This window comes from Rana temporaria, chromosome 5 (genome assembly GCF_905171775.1).
Source record: "Rana temporaria chromosome 5, aRanTem1.1, whole genome shotgun sequence".
NCBI lineage: Eukaryota > Metazoa > Chordata > Amphibia > Anura > Ranidae > Rana > Rana temporaria.
Window position 1 is genome coordinate 100,840,535 of NC_053493.1, and position 19,650 is coordinate 100,860,184.

The 19,650-nt window shown below is 43.5% G+C and overlaps 1 protein-coding gene across 2 annotated transcripts in view; it reads left to right on the forward strand.

The window, feature by feature from the left end:
- PLEKHA8 (pleckstrin homology domain containing A8) overlaps nt 1-18,977 on the forward strand; it is a 73,666-nt gene extending 54,689 nt beyond the window's left edge. For both annotated transcript variants that reach the window (XM_040352938.1, XM_040352937.1), the window contains 9 exons: nt 1,975-2,003; nt 2,911-3,071; nt 4,761-4,956; nt 6,998-7,083; nt 9,120-9,178; nt 12,855-12,985; nt 13,238-13,308; nt 15,664-15,725; nt 18,349-18,977. In XM_040352938.1, the coding sequence (XP_040208872.1) occupies nt 1,975-2,003; nt 2,911-3,071; nt 4,761-4,956; nt 6,998-7,083; nt 9,120-9,178; nt 12,855-12,985; nt 13,238-13,308; nt 15,664-15,725; nt 18,349-18,546 (993 nt within the window). In that variant the 3' untranslated portion in view covers nt 18,547-18,977. The remainder of the gene's footprint in view (nt 1-1,974; nt 2,004-2,910; nt 3,072-4,760; nt 4,957-6,997; nt 7,084-9,119; nt 9,179-12,854; nt 12,986-13,237; nt 13,309-15,663; nt 15,726-18,348) is intronic.
- The last annotated feature ends 673 nt before the right edge of the window (nt 18,978-19,650 follow it).

Genomic DNA, 19,650 nt, shown 5'->3' on the forward strand with positions numbered 1-19,650 from the left:
GGGGCTCCCAGATTCCGATAAGCCCCCCGCCCGCAGACCCCAGCAACCAACGGTCAGGGTTGTCGGGAAGAGGCCCTAGTGCCCCCTCTGCCCCAAAGCACCAACCCCCCCATGTTGAGGGCATGTGGCCTGGTACGGTGTAGGAGGGGGTCGCTCGCTCGCCCCCCTTCCTGACCTGCCGGGCTGCATGCTCGGATAAGGGTCTGGTATGGATCCTGGGGGTAACCTCACGCAAAAAAAATTTTGCGGACCATTTTGCAGCTAAAGGACCAGGCCTCTTTTTGCGATTCGGCACTGCGTCGCTTTAACTGACAATTGCGCGGTCGTGCGACATGGCTCCCAAACAAACTTGAAAAGTGCAGTCGCTGTAGATCCGAGGGGGACATGCAAGGAAAAAAAACAAAACAGCATTTTAGCTCCCAAACAAAATTGATGTCTTTTATTTCCCACAGATAGAGCTTTCTTTTGGTTGTATTTGATCACCTCTGCGGTTTTTATTTTTTTGCGCTATAAACAAAAATAAAGCGACAATTTTGAAAAAAATTGCAAATATCCCCAAAAAACATATAACAAAACTTTTTTTTTCCTCAGTTTAGGCCGATACGTATTCTTCTACATATTTTTGGTAAAAAATTATTATATTATTATGCTTGCATAATAAAATATATAAATATGTATTCGTCCTGAAAAGTACAGAACTAAGTCCAAGACAAGCAAATGTCAACAAAAGATCTAATCCAGTGTTCAAAGGGTGTTCACCATGCCAAAAGCAGTTGCCAATTGAAGGTGCTTAAATGAGACCGTTCATGGAAGGCAGCTTACTAAATGTAATGGATGTCATCACAGGAGATCTAAATGCACTTGTAAACAATATAACACTCTGTCCGCCAGCTCAGGCGATCCAACAGGGATCACCAGCCTAGAGCACCGTTTATATAAAACTCACAGCCGATAAAGGACAAAGAGACAAAGGCCCGGATTCACAAAGCACTTGCGCCAACGTATCTCAAGATACGCTGCGTAAGTGCAAATATGCGCCGTCGTATCTATGCTCCGGACTCAGAAACTAAGATACGCCTGAAAATAGGCTTCATCTGACGACGTAACTTGCCTACGCCGGCGTAGAGTGGGCCCATTATTACGCTGGACGTATTTGGTGCTCCCATTGATTTTCTATTCACATATGCAAATGAGGGAGATACGCCGATTCACAAACGTACGTTCGTCCAACGCAGTGCGCGTAAAGTCATACGTCCGGCGTAAAGTTATGCCCCATAAAGGAGGTGTAACTCAGCAGCATCCATGCAAAGGGCTGCACCAGGGAACACAAGCCGACGTATATTACGTAGTTTACGTAGGATGGGAATATGACTAGGCGTAGGTTTCGTTCACGCCGTAGGCAGTGATCCGACGTATCTTAGGCAGTTGTTCTGACGTGATTGTGAGCATGCGCCCACGGGCGATACGTATTTGTCTGGCGCTCGGCCCATCATTTGCATGGGGTCACGCCTCGACTGCGCTGCGTCGGCGTAGCGAAAATGAGATACGCTACGGCGGCATAAATATGCGCCAGTGTCTGTGAATCCAGGCCAAAACCTCTATAGCATTTAATGAGATAATGCAATTAGAATAGCAGTAGTATAATACACAGCTGTTACAATCCACTCTGAGCTGCCCTGCAGGGCCCATCAGCGAGCTTACGTGATGATGTCACAAAATCAGGCCCCGCTGACGCGTTTCTCCTCAAAAGGACGTTCTCAAAGAAAGGAGGCTGACCACTTCAATACCTATACACTGTACTGAAAGCATGCAGACATTTCCCATGAGTCCCTGCGGTGACCAACCAAGTCTTTGTTGTTATGAGTGCAGTATCTGACAAATTAGTATCAGCCCTTTATCCCACCACTCGTGTGTGTTTTCTATTTATCAGTATTTGGATGAATATGGTTGACCTCTTGTATGTTTTCCTTTTAGGTGCGACGTTCTACTTCGACTGGCCAGAGGTAGGTGAAAGGGAGGTAGATCTTTTAAAGAAAAACCTAATGGTAATTACAGTATATACTCTAAGCTTTTTTTTTTTTTTAAGCTGCGTACTGTTTTATAAAACATTAGACCCCACACCCCCCCTGTTTCTTATTTAGCCTCCTCCTCTGTTGTATGCTTGAATGGGCCTGTATATTGAGACTCCGCAGTAGGGAAGAGATTTGTGCTGGGTTACTGTACGGCAGCACTCAGGCTGGGGAGGGAGAAGCAGCACAAGGATCCAATCAGTGCTGCAGTTCAAGGCGCATGCCGTCTGAAGGAAAGAGCAGAGTGGCAGGAAGATAAGCTCCTGGGTCTGCCGCTTTACCTTTTTTTTTTACTGTTCAGTCACAGGGTGGGGTGAAAGTTTTGCTAAACTGCAGCAGAGAAAAAAATGATCTCCTCCCCTGCCAGACAGGACTGTGCATTGTGGCAGAGCTGTGTAAACCTCAGAACTGGATAGACCGAAATACTAAAACTGGCCATAGACGGATCGAAATTCGGCCACTTCAGCGGGGAACCGGTCAGATTTCGGTTCATGTGTGGCCACTTCCGCTCAACAGAAGTTGATCTAACAAATGAATGCTGTAGAACGGGCTTTTTGGAAAACTTTTGTCGATCAGCCAGCTGCAGCCAATCGGCTGTAGCCGCTGATCAGTGTATTCTGGCAGCAGAGAGTCCCTGCTGTCAAAATATAATGGCACAGCAAGAAGGAATGCTGTATTCGCCTCGCTTGAATCTGTTTAGGTTGTTTTTTTGGCTGATCTAAAAAAAAATCTATGGTCTGCTTAACCCATTGGCAGGGTAAACCGCTCCCATATATGTATTTTATCTGTGTATTTAGCTGTGTGCCTGGAGTTCAACTTTAAGGTTAAACATTTATTTTAGAAAGATGGAACTAAACAACAACCTGGAGAATGGGCCCTTAAAAGAAGAATCCAACCATCATGACCACTCACCAATTGAAAACATCCGCATACTCGGTATGGAAATGTCAGAATCTATTCCAATGGCTTCCCAGGATCCTGAGACACATAAGGAAAGTGCAGGTAAACTATAGCATGCAATGGTTTATAAGTGCATTTATATCTGCATGTATGAGGAATAAGTAGAGACTAGCGAAGAGTCACTTCCAAACAAGTTAAATCTCCTCATTCATCTAAGGCCGCGTACACACGGTCGAAAATGTCTGCTGAAACTGGTCCGCGGACATGTTACACCGTGTGTACAGCCTAGCGGGAAGCTAAGAAACTTGTCCGCTGGAAACATGTCCGTCGGAAATGTCCGATGGTTAGTACACCTAATCGGACATGTCCGCTGGTTATGACGTGTAACCAGCGTCCCGAAATCCCGCGCATGAGTCTAATTGATTTGACGCATGCGTGGAAGCATTGCACTTCCGTGTTTGAGAACGTCGGTGTCTTCTACGTCACCGCGTTCTCTGTCCGCGGGGATTTTGGTGTGATGGTGTGTACACACATCAGACCAAAAGCTCCCAGGAGACATGTCCGATGAAAACGGTCCGCGGACCGTTTTCATCGGACATGTCTCCTCGTGTGTACGGGGCCTAAGAGCTTCTCACAAGAGTGCTGGGAAATTTCTGCTTCCCTTATGCCGCGTACACACGATCATTTTTCGGCATGAAAAAAATGTTGTTTTAAAAAAAAAAGTCATTTAAAATGATCGTGTGTGGGCTTCACATCATTTTTCGGGTTCTGAAAAACGAAAACGATAACATTTTTTTTCGAACATGCTGCATTTTTTAACGACGTTTTAAACAATGTAATTTTTCGGGTTGTAAAAACGATGTTTTTCGGCATGTTGAAAAAACTACGTTTTTTCCAACTTCATCATTAAAACGACGTTGCCCACACACCATCGTTTTAAAAAAATGCTCTAGCAAAGCGCTGTGATGTACAACACGTACTACGGCACTCTAAAGGGGAAGTTCCATGCGGAAGACGCCACCCTTGGGGCTGCTTTAGCTGATTCCGTGTTAGTAAAAGACGATTTGCGCTTTTCTGTCTGTTACAGCGTGATGAATGTGCTTACTCCATTACGAACGGTAGTTTTACCAGAACGAGCGCTCCCGTCTCATAACTTGCTTCTGAACATGCGCTGGTTTTTAACGTCGTTTTAGCCGACAGACGATCATTTTTTTTTTCATGCTGAAAAATGATCGTGTGTACGTGGCATAAGGTCTTTTGCTTAACTTGAAAAAAAAAATGATGTCTCTTCTGTCAGTCAAACCCCATAAGGAAGGAGCAGGGCATGGCTTACCAGTGCTGTGTGGGTCTATGGACCCACACAGCCTGGCTTGGGAGCATGCCCACACAGGTGCCTTCTTTAGCACATGGCTTGCTGAGGGGGAACCTGGAGGAAGAAGGAGCGGACATTGCCGGTGGGGGACTCCAGAAGAGAAGGTAAAGGACCGCTCTGTCTACTACCAGGTAAGTATAACCCTTTTATTTTAAATAAAAAAAATATATATATCTTTTGCAATCACTTAATTTGTTCATCCATCTGTTTCCTATTAATAGATTGAGTAAATTCAGAAACAAAATGTGATTATTTTAAAGGAGGGTGGTTCTTTTCTATATCCACTGTATCTGCTAACTGATCCTAATCTATGAAGATCACAGAAACTTCATTACACCTTTTATTGTGTTTACGGTATTTGTTTATCTTCTATTGACCATTTAATGGTAAAGGGCATGGTGTGCAATCCATTTTTTCAGCTGAAAGTTCACTGGATAATGTTTCCTCAGAGAGCTCGGGTGTCTGCGATCTACAGGATGAGACGGACACACATGCCAGTCTACCTGCAGTAGGCAGTACATTGCAGCAGGATGAAGGAGGAGGGACGTCAGATGAAGGTGGAGGAGGTACAGAGGTGGAGCTGCCGGAAACATTTTTCAGCACGATGACTCACAGGTATTACCTTTTTAATTTGTATTACTCAGCCGAGGACAGATAGACATTTTTGAAAAACAAACACAGCTTTTATTCTAATGTTAGGCACAAGATAAACCTCTAATGCCCTGTACACACGATCGGAAATTTCCGATGGGGTTAAATCCGATGGAATTTTTCGTCGGAATTCCGTTCAAGCTGTCTTGCATACACACCAAATTCCGACCGTCCAAAACGCGGTGACGTAAAACACTACCACGAGCCGAGAAAAATTAAGTTCAATGCTTCCGAGCATGCATCGACTTGATTCTGAGCATGCGTGTTTTTTCTCTGTCAGAGTTCCACACAGACAATGGGAATCTCCGATAAGATTTTTTTCCATCAGAAAAAAATTAAACATGTTCTATTTCTAAACTCTGACGGAAAAAAGTCCGATGGAGCCCACACGGTCGGAATATCCAATGAAAAAATTCCGTCTGACTTTTTTCATCGGAAATTCCGATCGTGTGTACAAGGCATAAGGCTGGCCATACACATTTCGAATCATTAATGTACCAATTTGATCGAACGATTAACTTGGGTACGACCACCCTTCTGGATTTTCTTGCCATTATACCAAGCGGCTGCTATAGCCACTAGCGGTAATCACTGTCTTCAGACAATGGAACGAAGGAGGGATTCCCCTGTGTTGATGGGGGAATTGTGCAAAATTTACTCCTGCAACCCATGGTTGTAGAAAATAAATTTGCACCATCTGTAGCCTGCCTTAGTAAACCGTTCAGATACTTATGTTTATTGTTTTACCTGCAAAATAATTTGTCATATTATCCAGCCGTTATTGTGACACGTTTTAGGCTGGCCATACACTGTTGTTTTTTTTTTTTTATTTGTTCAGCTTGCCTTTGTATTGAGTTTTTGTACACAACTTTTTAGTGCCAGCAGCTCACAGTTCACAATACTCACTGTCATTATTTATTCAATATTTTATGCTAGCGCAGCGTCAGCCTCCTGTTTTTTTTTTGAACAAAAAAAAAAAACCTGATTATTCAATTGCCACAAATGAGGCAGATGACCAAATCCTCACACCAACCCACTGGGACAGAATACACCAATCAGCGGCTACAGCCGCTAATCGATAAATAATTTCCAACATGTCTCTTTGGCAGAAGTTGAAAAAACAGTCCACATTTGTCAAGCAGGGAAGTCCACACACTGTTCACAATTTGGTTGGTCCTTGCTCAAATAATTCCAGCCACATTTTGGGCTGATGATGTTTTCATTCATGTATCATACCATTGTTATTTTCCTTATTTATATTGCATCAATCATGCCATGCAGTCCTTCACAAAGAAAACAATTAATTTCATTCAGCCTGTGTCCCCAAAGAGGCTCACAGTCTAATATCCCTGTCACAGAGGGCCTTAAAGGGGTGGTTCACCCTAAAAACTACTTTTTCTTATTACACTGCCCCCCCACATTACAATACGATTAAGGCTCTTATTATTTTTTTCATGCTGTACATACCTTTGTACAGCATATTCACCCGTGGCATCCGGGTTGCGAGTCCCGCGGGAGTGGGCGTTCCTAACATGTGTGTGATTGACGTTTTGCCCAAAAACGAGCTCCCGCCCATCGCGTAAGCCGCGTCACGGTTAGCGAAAGGAGCCGAACGGCGAGTCGGCGCTATACTGCGCATGCGCATCGCCGTTCGGCTCCTTTCGCCAATCGTGACGCGGCTTACGCAACGGGGGGAGCTCGTTTTTGGGCAAAACGTCAATCACACACATATTAGGAATGCCCACTCCCGCGGGACTCGCAACCCGGATGCCACGGGTGAATATGCTGTACAAAGGTATGTACAGCATGAAAAAAATAATAAGAGCCTTAATCGTATTGTAATGTGGGGGGGCAGTGTAATAAGAAAAAGTAGTTTTTAGGGTGAACCACCCCTTTAAGTTATGCAACTTTTTATTGGTGATTTTCTTTATTCTCCAAGACATTTCTGTATTTCATATTTGTCATATTGCGGTAAAATAATTACAGTCTTTGTTATGCTTTTAAGATTCAGTGATCTTGTCTATGAAGGTGAAGATGGCATTCCAACAGAATACTTCCTGAATTCCTGTTACGCAATAGTCCCTGTTCTAGGTATGTATTCATCCTCCATATTGCTTATGGATTCCGTCTATAGGGTTTTTTGTTTTTGTTTTTTAAAAGGGTGATCCACCCTAAGGCGGAATTTTCAACATTCCTGAAGTTTGTTGTTTAAGTCATATGTCTAGACCAGTGATTGAGAAGCTTGGCAGCCCAGATGTTTTGGAACTACATTTCCTGTGATTCTCCACTACACTGCAGAGTGCATGAGCATCATGGGAAATGTAGTTCCAAAACATCTGGGGTGCCAAGGGTCGCCATCACTGGTCTTGACCCAGTATAATTGTGGCTCACATTGTGTTCTACTAAGAGTCACAGGTTTAAATGCACTTGCATGCATTTCACCCTCCCACAGGCTTAAAGTGATATTAAAGGGGCTGTAAAGGCACACGTTTTTTCACCTTAATGCATTCCATGCATTAAGGTGAAAAAACATCAGAGGGTTAGCGGCCCCCCCTGTTTATTTACCTGACCCCTCGAAAGTCCCGCACCGTGAGCGCCCTGGCTTCTCGGCCGGGCTTCTCGGCTCATTCTTTGGTTGATTGAAAGCAGCGCAGCATTTGGCTTGCGCTGCTGTCAATCACATCCAATGATGCGGCGGGCCGAGTGATACAGTCTGCGGCTATGGCCGCCGGCTGTATCACGGGAGCGAGCCCGCAAGAGCTAACCACCATGGGAAAGAGCTTGCATGAAGGGGGTTAGTTCTTGCGGGGAGGAGCTGAGACAGCCGCCGAGGGACCCCAAAAGACCAGGTTTGGGGCCACTCTGTGCAAAATGAGCTGTACAGTCAAGGTAAGTATAACATGTTTGGTATTTAAAAAAAAAAATTACCTTTACAACTTCTTTAAAGCCTTGTTTTAAAAAACAAACATGTTGTACTTGCGTGCTCTGTGTAACGATTTTGCACAGAGCAGCCTGGATCCTCCTCTTCTCTGGTCCCATGCCATCAATCCTGGCCCCTCCCTCCTGCCGGGTGTCCCCACAGTAAGCAGCTCGCTGGGGGCATCCAAGCAGGCGCGCTCCCAATCCCACGGCTCTATGTGTCCATTCACACAGGAAGCCGCAGCTTGGCCCTGCTCCTCTGCTCACTGGCTGTGATTGACCGCAAATCTTCTGCCAAAATCCAATCGGGAGTGCGAGTCCCCGGAGAGGCAAGGCTCTCGTGGACATCGCTGGATCAAGAGGGAGCTCAGGTAGGTATTAGGGGGAGCAGCTGGGGGGGCTTTTTCACACAGGTTTTTTACCTTCATGCATAGACTGCATGAAGGTAAAAAAAACCTTATGCTTTTACAACCACCTTCATCCTAGACTCTACGTTCAAGCATGTAAGAGGGTGAAATGCGTCAGAGGGCAAGACGTGGGAGGACACTAGCTGAAGCCAGTTTTCATACTTTACTCCTGGACAGATGGATTGTATGTGGCTCCAATGCCAGTATTACTGCGCCAGACGGGCCCCCTGGACGCCAGCACCCTTTAGTGGTTGTTTACTAGGAGAACACACAAGGGTTGATTTACTAAAGGCAAATAAGCTGAGCACTTTGCAAGGTGCAACTGCACTCTGCAAGTTGCAAAATGCACATGTCTAATTGCCATTAGTAAATCAACCCCAGGTTGTCACTTGGAGTGGCACAGTTTTTGTGGCCTTCTTTCTTTCAAGATGTAAGAACATGTATTTACCTTGGTTGATTTCTTCCAAGAACACATTTTCCAGTGGGTGGAAGTCTTGTAAAAGCACACATATCACCAAACGTTTTGTGGAAGTTAGTTTGAACTTGGACACTCATTCATAAATATGCCTTTTACTGGCCTTTTGTTATTTCTCCCATGTAAACAGTCAGGACAGACCTTTACCCCACAGCTAGAGCGAAATATGTTGTGAAGTTGGCAGGCATACAACGGGCAATAAGCAGACGTTACATAAAACTTATGTGAAGCTGTACAATGCTGAATGACTTTAGTGTTACCTGTTAGAGAAAGGCTGTTATTATTACCTCGGCAGAGTGCTTAACGGCTTGTTTGTCTTTCTACAGATAAGCTTGGGCCAACAGTGTTTGCACCAGTAAAAATGGATTTTGTTGGGAACATAAAGGTAGGGTGAATGAATGGACTGTGATATGTTTCCTGCACATTCTTACTACATCTCTATAAATATTGGTTAGTTATTCATCACTCTGAACCCTTACATACAGGAAGACGTGTACACCTTGTCACCTGTGCCAATGGGGTCACAGTACTGTGTAGCAATCGGTCTCCTTTGATCCCTTGTCATATCTCTTTTTTTCCTCTGTCTCTCTCTCTCTCTCTCTCTCTCTCGTATTATCAGGCCAATGATTGAAATCTGGTTCAGCAAGGGCCAGTGTGTGGCCTCCAATTATTGCTGGAACATCTTCTGATCAGCCACTGATACAGTTTACCGTCATGGAGGTTCCTCCATCCACCTCATTTATGTGGCTGAACAAAAGAAAATTGAATCATGCATGGCCAGCCTTGCCTTCTCTTGTCTTATCTCGCTCTCTTTTTTTTCATCTCTGTCACTGTCTTGTACTTTTTCTTTTTTTTTATTACTTTTTTTTTTTTTCTTTCCTTTCTTTATTTTCTTAATAGATAGACTCAAAGGTTTGTGGGTGTAATTGCCATCATCCCAATGTATAATTTTTAAAGCATGTCCTCATTTGGTGGGATTGTTAAGGCAAACATATTACTTACAATTTTTCAATAAATTATTTTATTATATCATTTAACTACTTCCCGCCGGCCGTCATATGACGTCCTTGACTTTGAGCGGTGATATCTGAACGATTCCTGCAGCTACAGGCATCATTCCGATATTGGGCTAGATTCATAGAGAGTTACGCCGGCGTATCAGTAGATACGCCGTCGTAACTCTGAATCTACGCCGTCGTAAATTTAAGCCTATTCTGGAAACGCGATACGCTTAAATTAGGCTAAGATACGAGCGGCGTAAGTCTCCTACACCGTCATATCTTAGGGTGCATATTTACGCTGGCCGCTAGGTGGCGCTTCCGTAGATTTCAGCATAGAATATGCAAATTAGTTGGATGCGCCGATTCAGAAACGTACGTGCGCCCGGCGGATTTTTTTACATCGTTTGCGTAAGGCTTTTTCCGGCGTAACGTTACTCCTGCTATATGAGACATAGCCAATGTTAAGTACGGATGTCGGGCCAGCGTCGAATTTTGCGTCGTTTACGACGTTTACGTAAGTCGTTCGCGAATAGGGCTTTGCGTAAATTACGTTCACGTCGAAAGCATTGACTATTTCCCAGAGCATGCGCACTGGGATACGTTCACGGATGGCGCATGTGCCATTCGTGAGAAACGTCATTTACATGGGTTCATGTTTTATTTACATAAAACACGCCCACCTCTTGACAATTTGAATTCGGCGCGCTTACGCTGGCAGATTTACGCTACGCCGCCGCAACTTACAGAGCAAGTGCTTTGTGAATACTGCACTTGCCTCTCTAAATTGTGGCGGCGTAGCGTAAATAACATACGCTACGCCCGCACAATTTTACGTCGCCCTACCTGAATCTAGCCCTTTGTCTTTTTCAGCCGGCGGTTCCATACACCATTGGAACGATTATAGCGGCTGTTCCTCCCCCGCGCCCTCCGATGCTTCTACCAACTCACCGCTGCCATCGGTGAGTCAAAGACAGGATCCGCCACCCTGGATGTCTCCCATAGAGATTTCAGGCGGACCGGATGGTTTCCGGAGTCTCTATGATCGTTCAGAGGCTGAGCGCGATGTTATGACGTCACACCCAGCCTCTGCATTTAAACAAATGGCACTGCCTTGGCTGGGAAGCCGAGATCGTTTTTTATTTTTTTATTTTTTATTTCAAGCCTCCCAGTCCAGAGGTGAGATGTGGGGTCTTATTGATCCCATATCTATCTGTAAACAGGACCTGTCGTGTCATATTCCTATGACAAGGGATGTTTACTTTCCTTGTAATAGGAATAAAAGTGATCAATTTTTTTTTTTTTTTTACAAGTGTCAAACTAAAAAAAAACAAATGTAAAATTAACAATATTTTTTTATTTATTTAAAGTGCCCCTGTCCCCGTGTGCTTGCATGCAGAAGCGAACGCATATGTAAGTCACTCCCACATATGAAAACGGTGTTCAAAACCACACATGTGAGGTATCGCCGCGAACGTTGGAGCTAGAACAATAATTCTAGCCCTAGTATTTTAGAGTACTGAGGTTTGGCACCATTCCTGATTCCACGAGCGTGTGCAATTTTGAAGTGTGACGTGTTGGGTATCTATTTACTCTGAGTAAATTCATCTTTCTCATTATGCAAAAAAATTGGGTTAACTTTACTGTTTTTTTTTTTTTTTAAGCATGAAACCCAAAAAAAAGCGTTTAAAAAAAATGCTGCGTAACTACCGTGCAAGATAAAAAGTTGCAACGACCGCCATTGTATTCTCTAGGGTCTCTGCTTAAAACATATATAATGTTTGGGGGTTTTATGTAATTTTCTAGAAAAAAAAAATATGATTTTTACATGTAGGAGAGAAATGTCAGAATTTGGTCTGGGTGGCAAGTAGTTAAAACTGTAGCGGGGTATCCCACCTCCCTGGATTCATCCATCCATGTATCAACAGGGTGGAATGTTAGCCTCTAGATGGGGGATACCACTTTGTTATACTATCTTTGACAAATGACCTGTTGACTCACGTTCATGTTAAGATTTTACAATATAAATTCTTCTTGTCACTACAATTTTAAGCCCTGGTTCACATTGGTGCGGTTTGACATGTCAAATCGCGGCAATTGCCAGCAATGGCGCCATTCTAATCGGTGCGACGCTGCATTTGCAACACCACGCGGATTTCAAAAAGTAGTTTCTGTACTACTTTTTGCAATTTCGGGGTGCGATTTACATTGACATATGTGCAGAAACCTGCACAGATGCCTCTGAAATTGAAATTGCGGCTGAAATCAGGACTGACACGTGGGAGTGAATTTGTGTGAGTTCAGCTGAACTCTCATGGCTTCATTCCCACAGCTCAGTGTGAACCCGGGCTAAATTATAAAAAATTTCAATAAATGATTTTACTATAAGTAATATGTTTGATTGCCTTTAATACTCCCACCAAATGAGGACATGCTTTAAAAAAAAAAATGTTTCTCTTCCGTTCATAGACGGACACAGCCTTCTTTGACATTAGGGTTATGCTTCTTCCTACCAGGAGAAGCATAACCCTAATGTCAAAGAAGGCTGTGTCCGTCTATGAACTGAGAGAAATGGATTTTACGGTGCGTACAAAAATCCTATTTTTTCTTTTCCTTTCCATTTTTTTTTTTCTTTTTTTCTTTTCTTTTCCTTTTTTTCTTTTCTTTTCCTTTTTTTTTTTTCTTTTCCTTTTTTCTTTTTCTTTTCCTTTTTTCTTTTTCTTTTCCTTTTTTCTTTTCTTTTCCTTTTTTCTTTTTCTTTTCCTTTTCAGTTCTATTCTTTTCCTCTCTGATCAAACTGATGGCATATAAGCGCTTTTGGTGGGAATGTACTAAAATTGGAGCACACAGAATCTGGTTCAGCTGTTCATAGTAACCAATCAGATTCTAGGTTTTTATTGTCAAAACGGCTGCACCAAATTTTCTATGCTTTTCTATTCTCTTTTAGTGAATCCCCCAACAAGCATGTGTATTCAAATAAATAACATTTTATTGCTATGAAATATATACAAAGCAATACCTTCCTGTCCAACTTCAATCCAGCCTGTTCTGTGTATTTTATAGAAAATAAATCAGAAATACATCACTAATAAAGAAGAGTTAACAACACTACAAAAGATTGTTCTCCATGAAGTAAATGCTAACTTGGCGCAAGTGCGAAATTCTGCAACTGAGGCCCTTCTGTGGCTGAAGAGGTAAGAGGCATTGCTTGGGGTAATCCATCACAACATGGGTCATTATTTGGCATATGCACCTTGTATTTTCTATGGATGCATGTATGCCCACGTAGGATTCTGTACAATGCATATCATCTCACAGCAAGTTATCATCTTGATCCTAGATTGCTTATGCGGTGTATCATACGTGATGCATACTGTACATGATCAGTTTAATGCTTCTTTACCTATGTAGCCAAAAAATAACGTTTATTTGTATATTTTCCCTAGGGGGCTCAAGTTTTTATTTCAGTTCCTTTCTGAAGTGAAGAATGGTGAAAGCAATATCCAGACAGCATTAAGTAAGTAATTTTTTTTTTTTTTTATTCTTTATTTTAAAAAAAATGTAGGTTAGGTATGTCTGAAGATGGGAGATTCTTTATAAGCAGAGTTCATGTCAATGGTTATAAGGTAGGGAATATTGATTGCAAGTAGGCATCTGAATGTAAAAATTGTAAAAAGGTTTTATTTTTTTATTTTTTAGCTTTCAATAATTTTTTATTACATTTATCCGATTTACAAACAGAAAAAATAAACCGTGGAACAGAATAGTATGTAGAACAACACTATAAAAAAAAAAACACATATAGGTAGATTCAGGTAGAGTGGTGTATACTTGCAGCGTGTTTAGGCTACGCCGCCTGCTAAATTACAGCGGCGTAGCCTAAAGCGGGCGGGCGTGAGGGCGCCTAATTCAAATGTGTCTAAGGGGGCGTGTTTATGTTAATGGTGCTTGACCTTACGTTTTTGACGTTTTTTTTAAACTGCGCATGCGCCGGGCGCCTACATTTCCCAGTGTGCATTGCGGCTAAGTACGCCGCACGGGCCTATTGATTTCGACGTGGACGTAAACTACGTAAATCGCTATTCACGGACGACTTACGCAAACGACGTAAAAATTTCGAATTTCGAAGCAGGAACGGCGGCCATACTTTAACATTACTATTCCATCTATTAGATGGAATAACTTTAGGCCTGATAATGCCTTACGGAAACGGCGTAAATGTACTGTGGCGGCCGGGTGTACGTTTTGTGAATCGGGCAATCCTACCAATTTACATATTCTACGCCGACCGCAATGGAAGCGCCACCTAGCGGCCAGCCTCAATATTGCAACCTAAGATAGGATGGCGCAAGCCGTCGTATTTTAGATATGTTTAAGCGTATCTCTGTTTGAGAATACACTTAAACATAAGTCGGCATAGATTCTGAGTTAGGTCGGCTTATCTACTGATAAGCCGGCCTAACTCTAACTGAATCTACCTAATAGAATTATCATCTAGCGCATAAAAAGGTTTTGTTTTTTTGAATGCAGTGGACTTAAATTAATTATTATATGTAGATTTACAGGCATACCCCACTTTCAAGTACACAATGGGGTTTATTTACTAAAGCTGGAAAGTGAAAAATCAGGCTCACTTCTGCATAGAAACCAATGAGCTTCCAGGTTTTATTACCAAAGCCTAACCACTTAAGGACCAGCGCACGCCGATGTACATCGGCAGAATGGCACGGCTGGGCAAAAGGGCGTACAGGTACGCGCCTTTAAGATCCCAGCCTTGGGTCGCGCGCTTGCGACCTGGTCCTGAGCTCCGTGACAGCGCCTGCGGACCCAATCGCCGCGGTGTCCCGCGATCGGGTCACAGAGCTGAAGAACGGGGAGAGGTAAGTGTAAACAAACCTTTCCCCGTTCTTCCTAGTAGCAGTGTCAGTGATCGTTTGTTCCCTGTCATCAGGAACGATGATCAGTGACGTGCCGTGCCATGCCCCCGTACAGTAAGAATCACTCACTAGGGCACACTTAACCCCTACAGCGCCACCTAGTGGTTAACCCCTTCACTGCCAGTGTAATTTTCACAGTAATCAGTGCATTTTTATAGCACTGATTGCTGTAAAAATGACAATGGTCCCAAAAAATGTGTCAAAAGTGTCTGATGTGTCCGCCATAATGTCGTAGTCACGATAAAAAACGCTGATCACCGCCATTACTAGTAAAAAAAAAAAATATTGATCAAAATTTCATAAAACTACCCCCTATTTTGTAGACGCTATAACTTTTGCGCAAACCGGTCAATTAACACTTTTTGAGTTGTTTTTTTGGGGATTTTTTTTTTTTTTTTTTTACCGAAAATATGTAGAAGAATATGTATCGGCCTAAACTGAGGGGGAAAAAATGTTTATATATATATTTTTTTTTTTGGGGGATATTTATTATAACAAAAAGTAAAAATTTTGATTTTTTTTCAAAATTGTTGCTTTTATTTTTGTTTGTAGCACAAAAAATAAAAACCGCAGGCTGATCAAATACCACCAAAAGAAAGCTCTATTTGTGGGGAAAAAAGGACGCCAATTTTGTTTGGGAGCCACGTCGCACGGCCACGCAATTGTCAGTTAAAGCGACGCAGTGCCGAATCGCAAAAAGTGGCCCGGTCCTTTAGCTACAAAATGGTCCGGGGCTTAAGTGGTTAATTGAACAAGGTGGGGTTAGAAGCTCGATGGTTTCTATGCAGAAGTGAGCCTGATTTTGCACTTTCCAGCTTTAGTAAATAAACATCATTGTGTACTTAAAAGCAGGGTATGCCTGTACTAGTCAAGATGGTAACTGCAGTGATTGTCTCTATGCATGATTATTAAAACCGATTTCATCTTTCTTTCAGGTAATGCTTATGGTAAAACACTGAGACAACATCATGGCTGGGTGGTACGAGGTGTATTTGCGGTAAGCTTGGATCTTTAGCATGTGTTTAGGTCTTTATGATGTATGTCTAATTATTAAAGTGGAACTCCAAAACAACAGCTAAATATATGATTGGAATACAGATGTTTTTTCTGTTTTACTAGCCGATCGATTTATAATTTTGCCGGTAATTTTTATAATACACCCTAAAAAAGTTGTTTTCCAATGTCCTGACACTTCAATTGTATCTAGTTCATTCTTGAGGGCAGAGACACCTAGAGTCACTTTAGAATAAAATGGCTATCTTTACATTAAAGGTGTCTTTGAAGATATGCCATATATGCACAGTGACCGCTTCAGAGGATGTCTACCATAATATTAGGATAAGCCAGCGGTTCTCAACCTTTCTAGTGCCGTGACCCCTTAATACAATTTTCCAAGTTGTGGGGACCACTAACAGTAAAAAAAAAAAAATTGTAGCGTGGGTTGTTGGCACCCAAGTCAAGACAAGTAATTTGTGCCCCTAACCCACGCTCCCTGAGTCCCTTCCACTCGTACAATATTAAAACCCCTTGTGGTACATTTTAGGATGTACCGCTGTTTCTTCTCTTCTTTCCCTTTCATCTCTCCCTATCCTAATTTCTTTTTTTTTTTTTCCATTCCTCTCTCTAGCCATCTTTCTTGTTCTTTCTCTCCCTTTTTCTTTGTTCCTCCCACTCTTTTCCTCTCCCTTCCATGTATTCTCTATTTCCATTCCTTCTATTACTTCTTGGTGGGGGGAATGGGATGAGTGGAAGTGCTGGTAGGGGGAATGGGATGAGTGGAAGTGCTGGTAGGGGGAATGGGATGAGTGCTGGGGGGAGTTCTGATCAGCCAACTTAGTTGCTCTTGATCAAGGTCATCTGTGTCTCTGGCTTCACTGTGTCTCCGGCTTTACTCTCTCCGGCTTTACTGTCTCCGGCTTCACTGTGTCTCCGGCTTTACTGTGTCTCTGGCTTCACTGTGTCTCCGGCTTCACTGTGTCTCCGGCTTCACTGTGTCTCCGGCTTCACTGTGTCTCCGGCTTTACTGTGTCTCCGGCTTTACTGTGTCTCCGGCTTTACTGTGTCTCCGGCTTCACTGTGTCTCCGGCTTCACTGTGTCTCCGGCTTCACTGTGTCTCCGGCTTTACTGTGCCTCCGGCTTTACTGTGCCTCAGGCTTTACTGTGCCTCCGGCTTCACTGTGTCTCCGGCTTCACTGTGTCTCCGGCTTCACTGTGTCTCCGGCTTTACTGTCTCCGGCTTCACTGTGTCTCCGGCTTCACTGTGTCTCCGGCTTCACTGTGTCTCCGGCTTTACTGTCTCCGGCTTCACTGTGTCTCCGGCTTCACTGTGTCTCCGGCTTTACTGTCTCCGGCTTCACTGTGTCTCCGGCTTCACTGTGTCTCCGGCTTTACTGTGTCTCCGGCTTTACTGTGCCTCCGGCTTTACTGTGCCTCCGGCTTTACTGTGCCTCAGGCTTTACTGTGTCTCCGGCTTTACTGTGTCTCCGGCTTCACTGGGGTAGATTCAGGTACCTTTTGCGCCCTCTCACGGAGGTGCAGTGTACCGTTTTAACGCTGCGCCTCCGTAAATTACGTGCGCTACGCTTCATTCATGAAGCAGTAGCTACGTAATTTGCGCGGGCGCTCCTTAAAAATGCCCGGCGTAAGGGCGCATAATTTAAATTATCCCGTAGGGGGCGTGGATCATTTAAATTAGGCGTGTACCCGCACCGAACGTAGTGCGCATGCTCCGTCGGAAAACTTTCCCGACGTGCATTGCGGCAAATGACGTCGCAAGGACGTCATTTGCTTCAAAGTGAACGTAAATGGCGTCCAGCGCCATTCACAATTCACTTACGCAAACAACGTAAAATTTAAAATTCGCGATGCGGGAATGACGGGTATACTTAGCATTGGCTGCCCCTGCTAATAGCAGGAGCAGCCTTACGCAGAACCCGACGAACGCAAACGACGTAAAATGCGTACGCAGGGCTCGCGTAGGGTTGTGAATCGGCGTTAGTATGCAATTTGCATACTATACGCTGACCACTACGGGAACGCCACCTAGCGGCCAGCGTAAGAATGCAGCCTACGATACGATGGCATAAGAGCCTTATGCCAGTCATATTTTAGGCTGCAGTTGGCGTATCGAGCTCTCTGAATCAGGAGCACTCGATACGCCGGCGCAACTAAGCAATTGCGCTGCGTAACTATGGTTACGCAGACGCAATTGCTTTCTGAATCTACCCCACTGTGTCTCCGGCTTCACTGTGTCTCCGGCTTCACTGTGTTTCTGGCTTTGTGGTGTCTCGCAGCAGTGACACCTATGCCAAAATCAGGAGATAGGGTGTCCTTCAGCCCCTCCCACTTCACATTCCTCACCAGTCAGCTGACCTCTAGTCTCTGCCCCCCAGCCATGCCGTGAACTGAATGGGCAGCTGTCATTCGACCCTCAAGGTGGTCCCGACCCCCAGGTTGAGAACCACTGGGATAGGCCTAATTCCTCTTCTTATCCTATATTTCCATTTAGTCAGCTGTAGTACTTCTAAACTCTTCTTTATACTAGTTGTTTCTGGTCTCTTGTCTTTTTAGGTACAGGTTTGAAATCTACTTACTACTTTTTGTTTTTCCTTTTTAACAGCTTGCTTTAAGAGCTGCTCCAACATATGAAGGGTTTGTGGCTGCTCTGGCTGTACATGAAGGGGATGAAAAGCACAAGTTTTTCTTTGATGGAATGATGAGAGACCTTAACCTATACCTGCCAGCTATGGAAAAGCAGCTAAACCTTTTGGACACATTGTATGAAGAACATGGCTTGGAGTCTGATGAAGTAGTATGACTGGAGGAAGTATCTCTTACAATGCAGATATTTGGTGTCTAATGTAGAGAGAGCATCATCACGGAAGGTGCAAAGATGGCTGCCACGTATATGATGTGTAAACCATACAGAATTAAGGGCTCACTTTCGGAGCCCCCACCATATTGTTATGTACAATCAGATTTTGTATTAATAAACCTCTTAAGTACTTATTCTCCTTCTGGAGGTATCTGACAAGCTTTTAGTCAATATGGACTTCAAATCTGTGGGATTCTTCAGATGCTTATTTATATACTGAACACTGTTTTGCTCTATGTACAAATGGTAGTCTTTTTGTTTTGTTTTTTTATAATAAGGCTGTTTTTAAGCCAATGTATGTCCGAAGGAGAATACTTTAAGGCCATTTGGGAAAAGTGGTGCAATTTCCAATAAAACCTTGTTTGTGATTGGTGGCTCTGGGCAATAGATTAGTGTTTTCTCCCAGCTTCTTTGCTCAAGTTTTTCATGGCTTGTTGGGTCCCTGAACACAGAATGCAGTTTGTTTTCCTCCATTTTGATGGAAAGGCAAATTCCTGCAATTTTTGGGTCAGCCAGACAGTCACAGCTTACCTACCTCTGGCAAAATCCTTCATGGAGTGCATTGACAGAATTATGGAACATAACACAGTCACCGGATCCTTTTCTGGTTGGATCAGGACGCTCAGGACATTGTGTCTCCAGCTTTGTTGTCTATAGCAACTACTTTAAAGTGGATGTAAACCCACTCTCAGCCTTTCTAAACTTCTGCCATAGTTCTGATCTATACGGATATAGACGCCTCCTGCATGTATCCTCACCTGTCAAATGTCTCCCCTCTGTCTGTTATAAGAACTGAAAAACTGCAGATTCTGTGGGTGGATCTGTTGTCTGGAGCTCGTGGGTGGACTTGTGATGTCAGTAGACTCCCCGCCCACCTCTACACTCCCCTTGTCAACATGAATTTACTCCTGTGTATTACTTACACTAAATTCTGCTATGATCACTAACATCCAGTCAAAATCCAGAAAAGTAACCACATGACTTCAGAAAAGCAGTGGGGGTGGGAATTCAAAAATAATGCCTGTCTCAGGCTTGGTACATGAGATA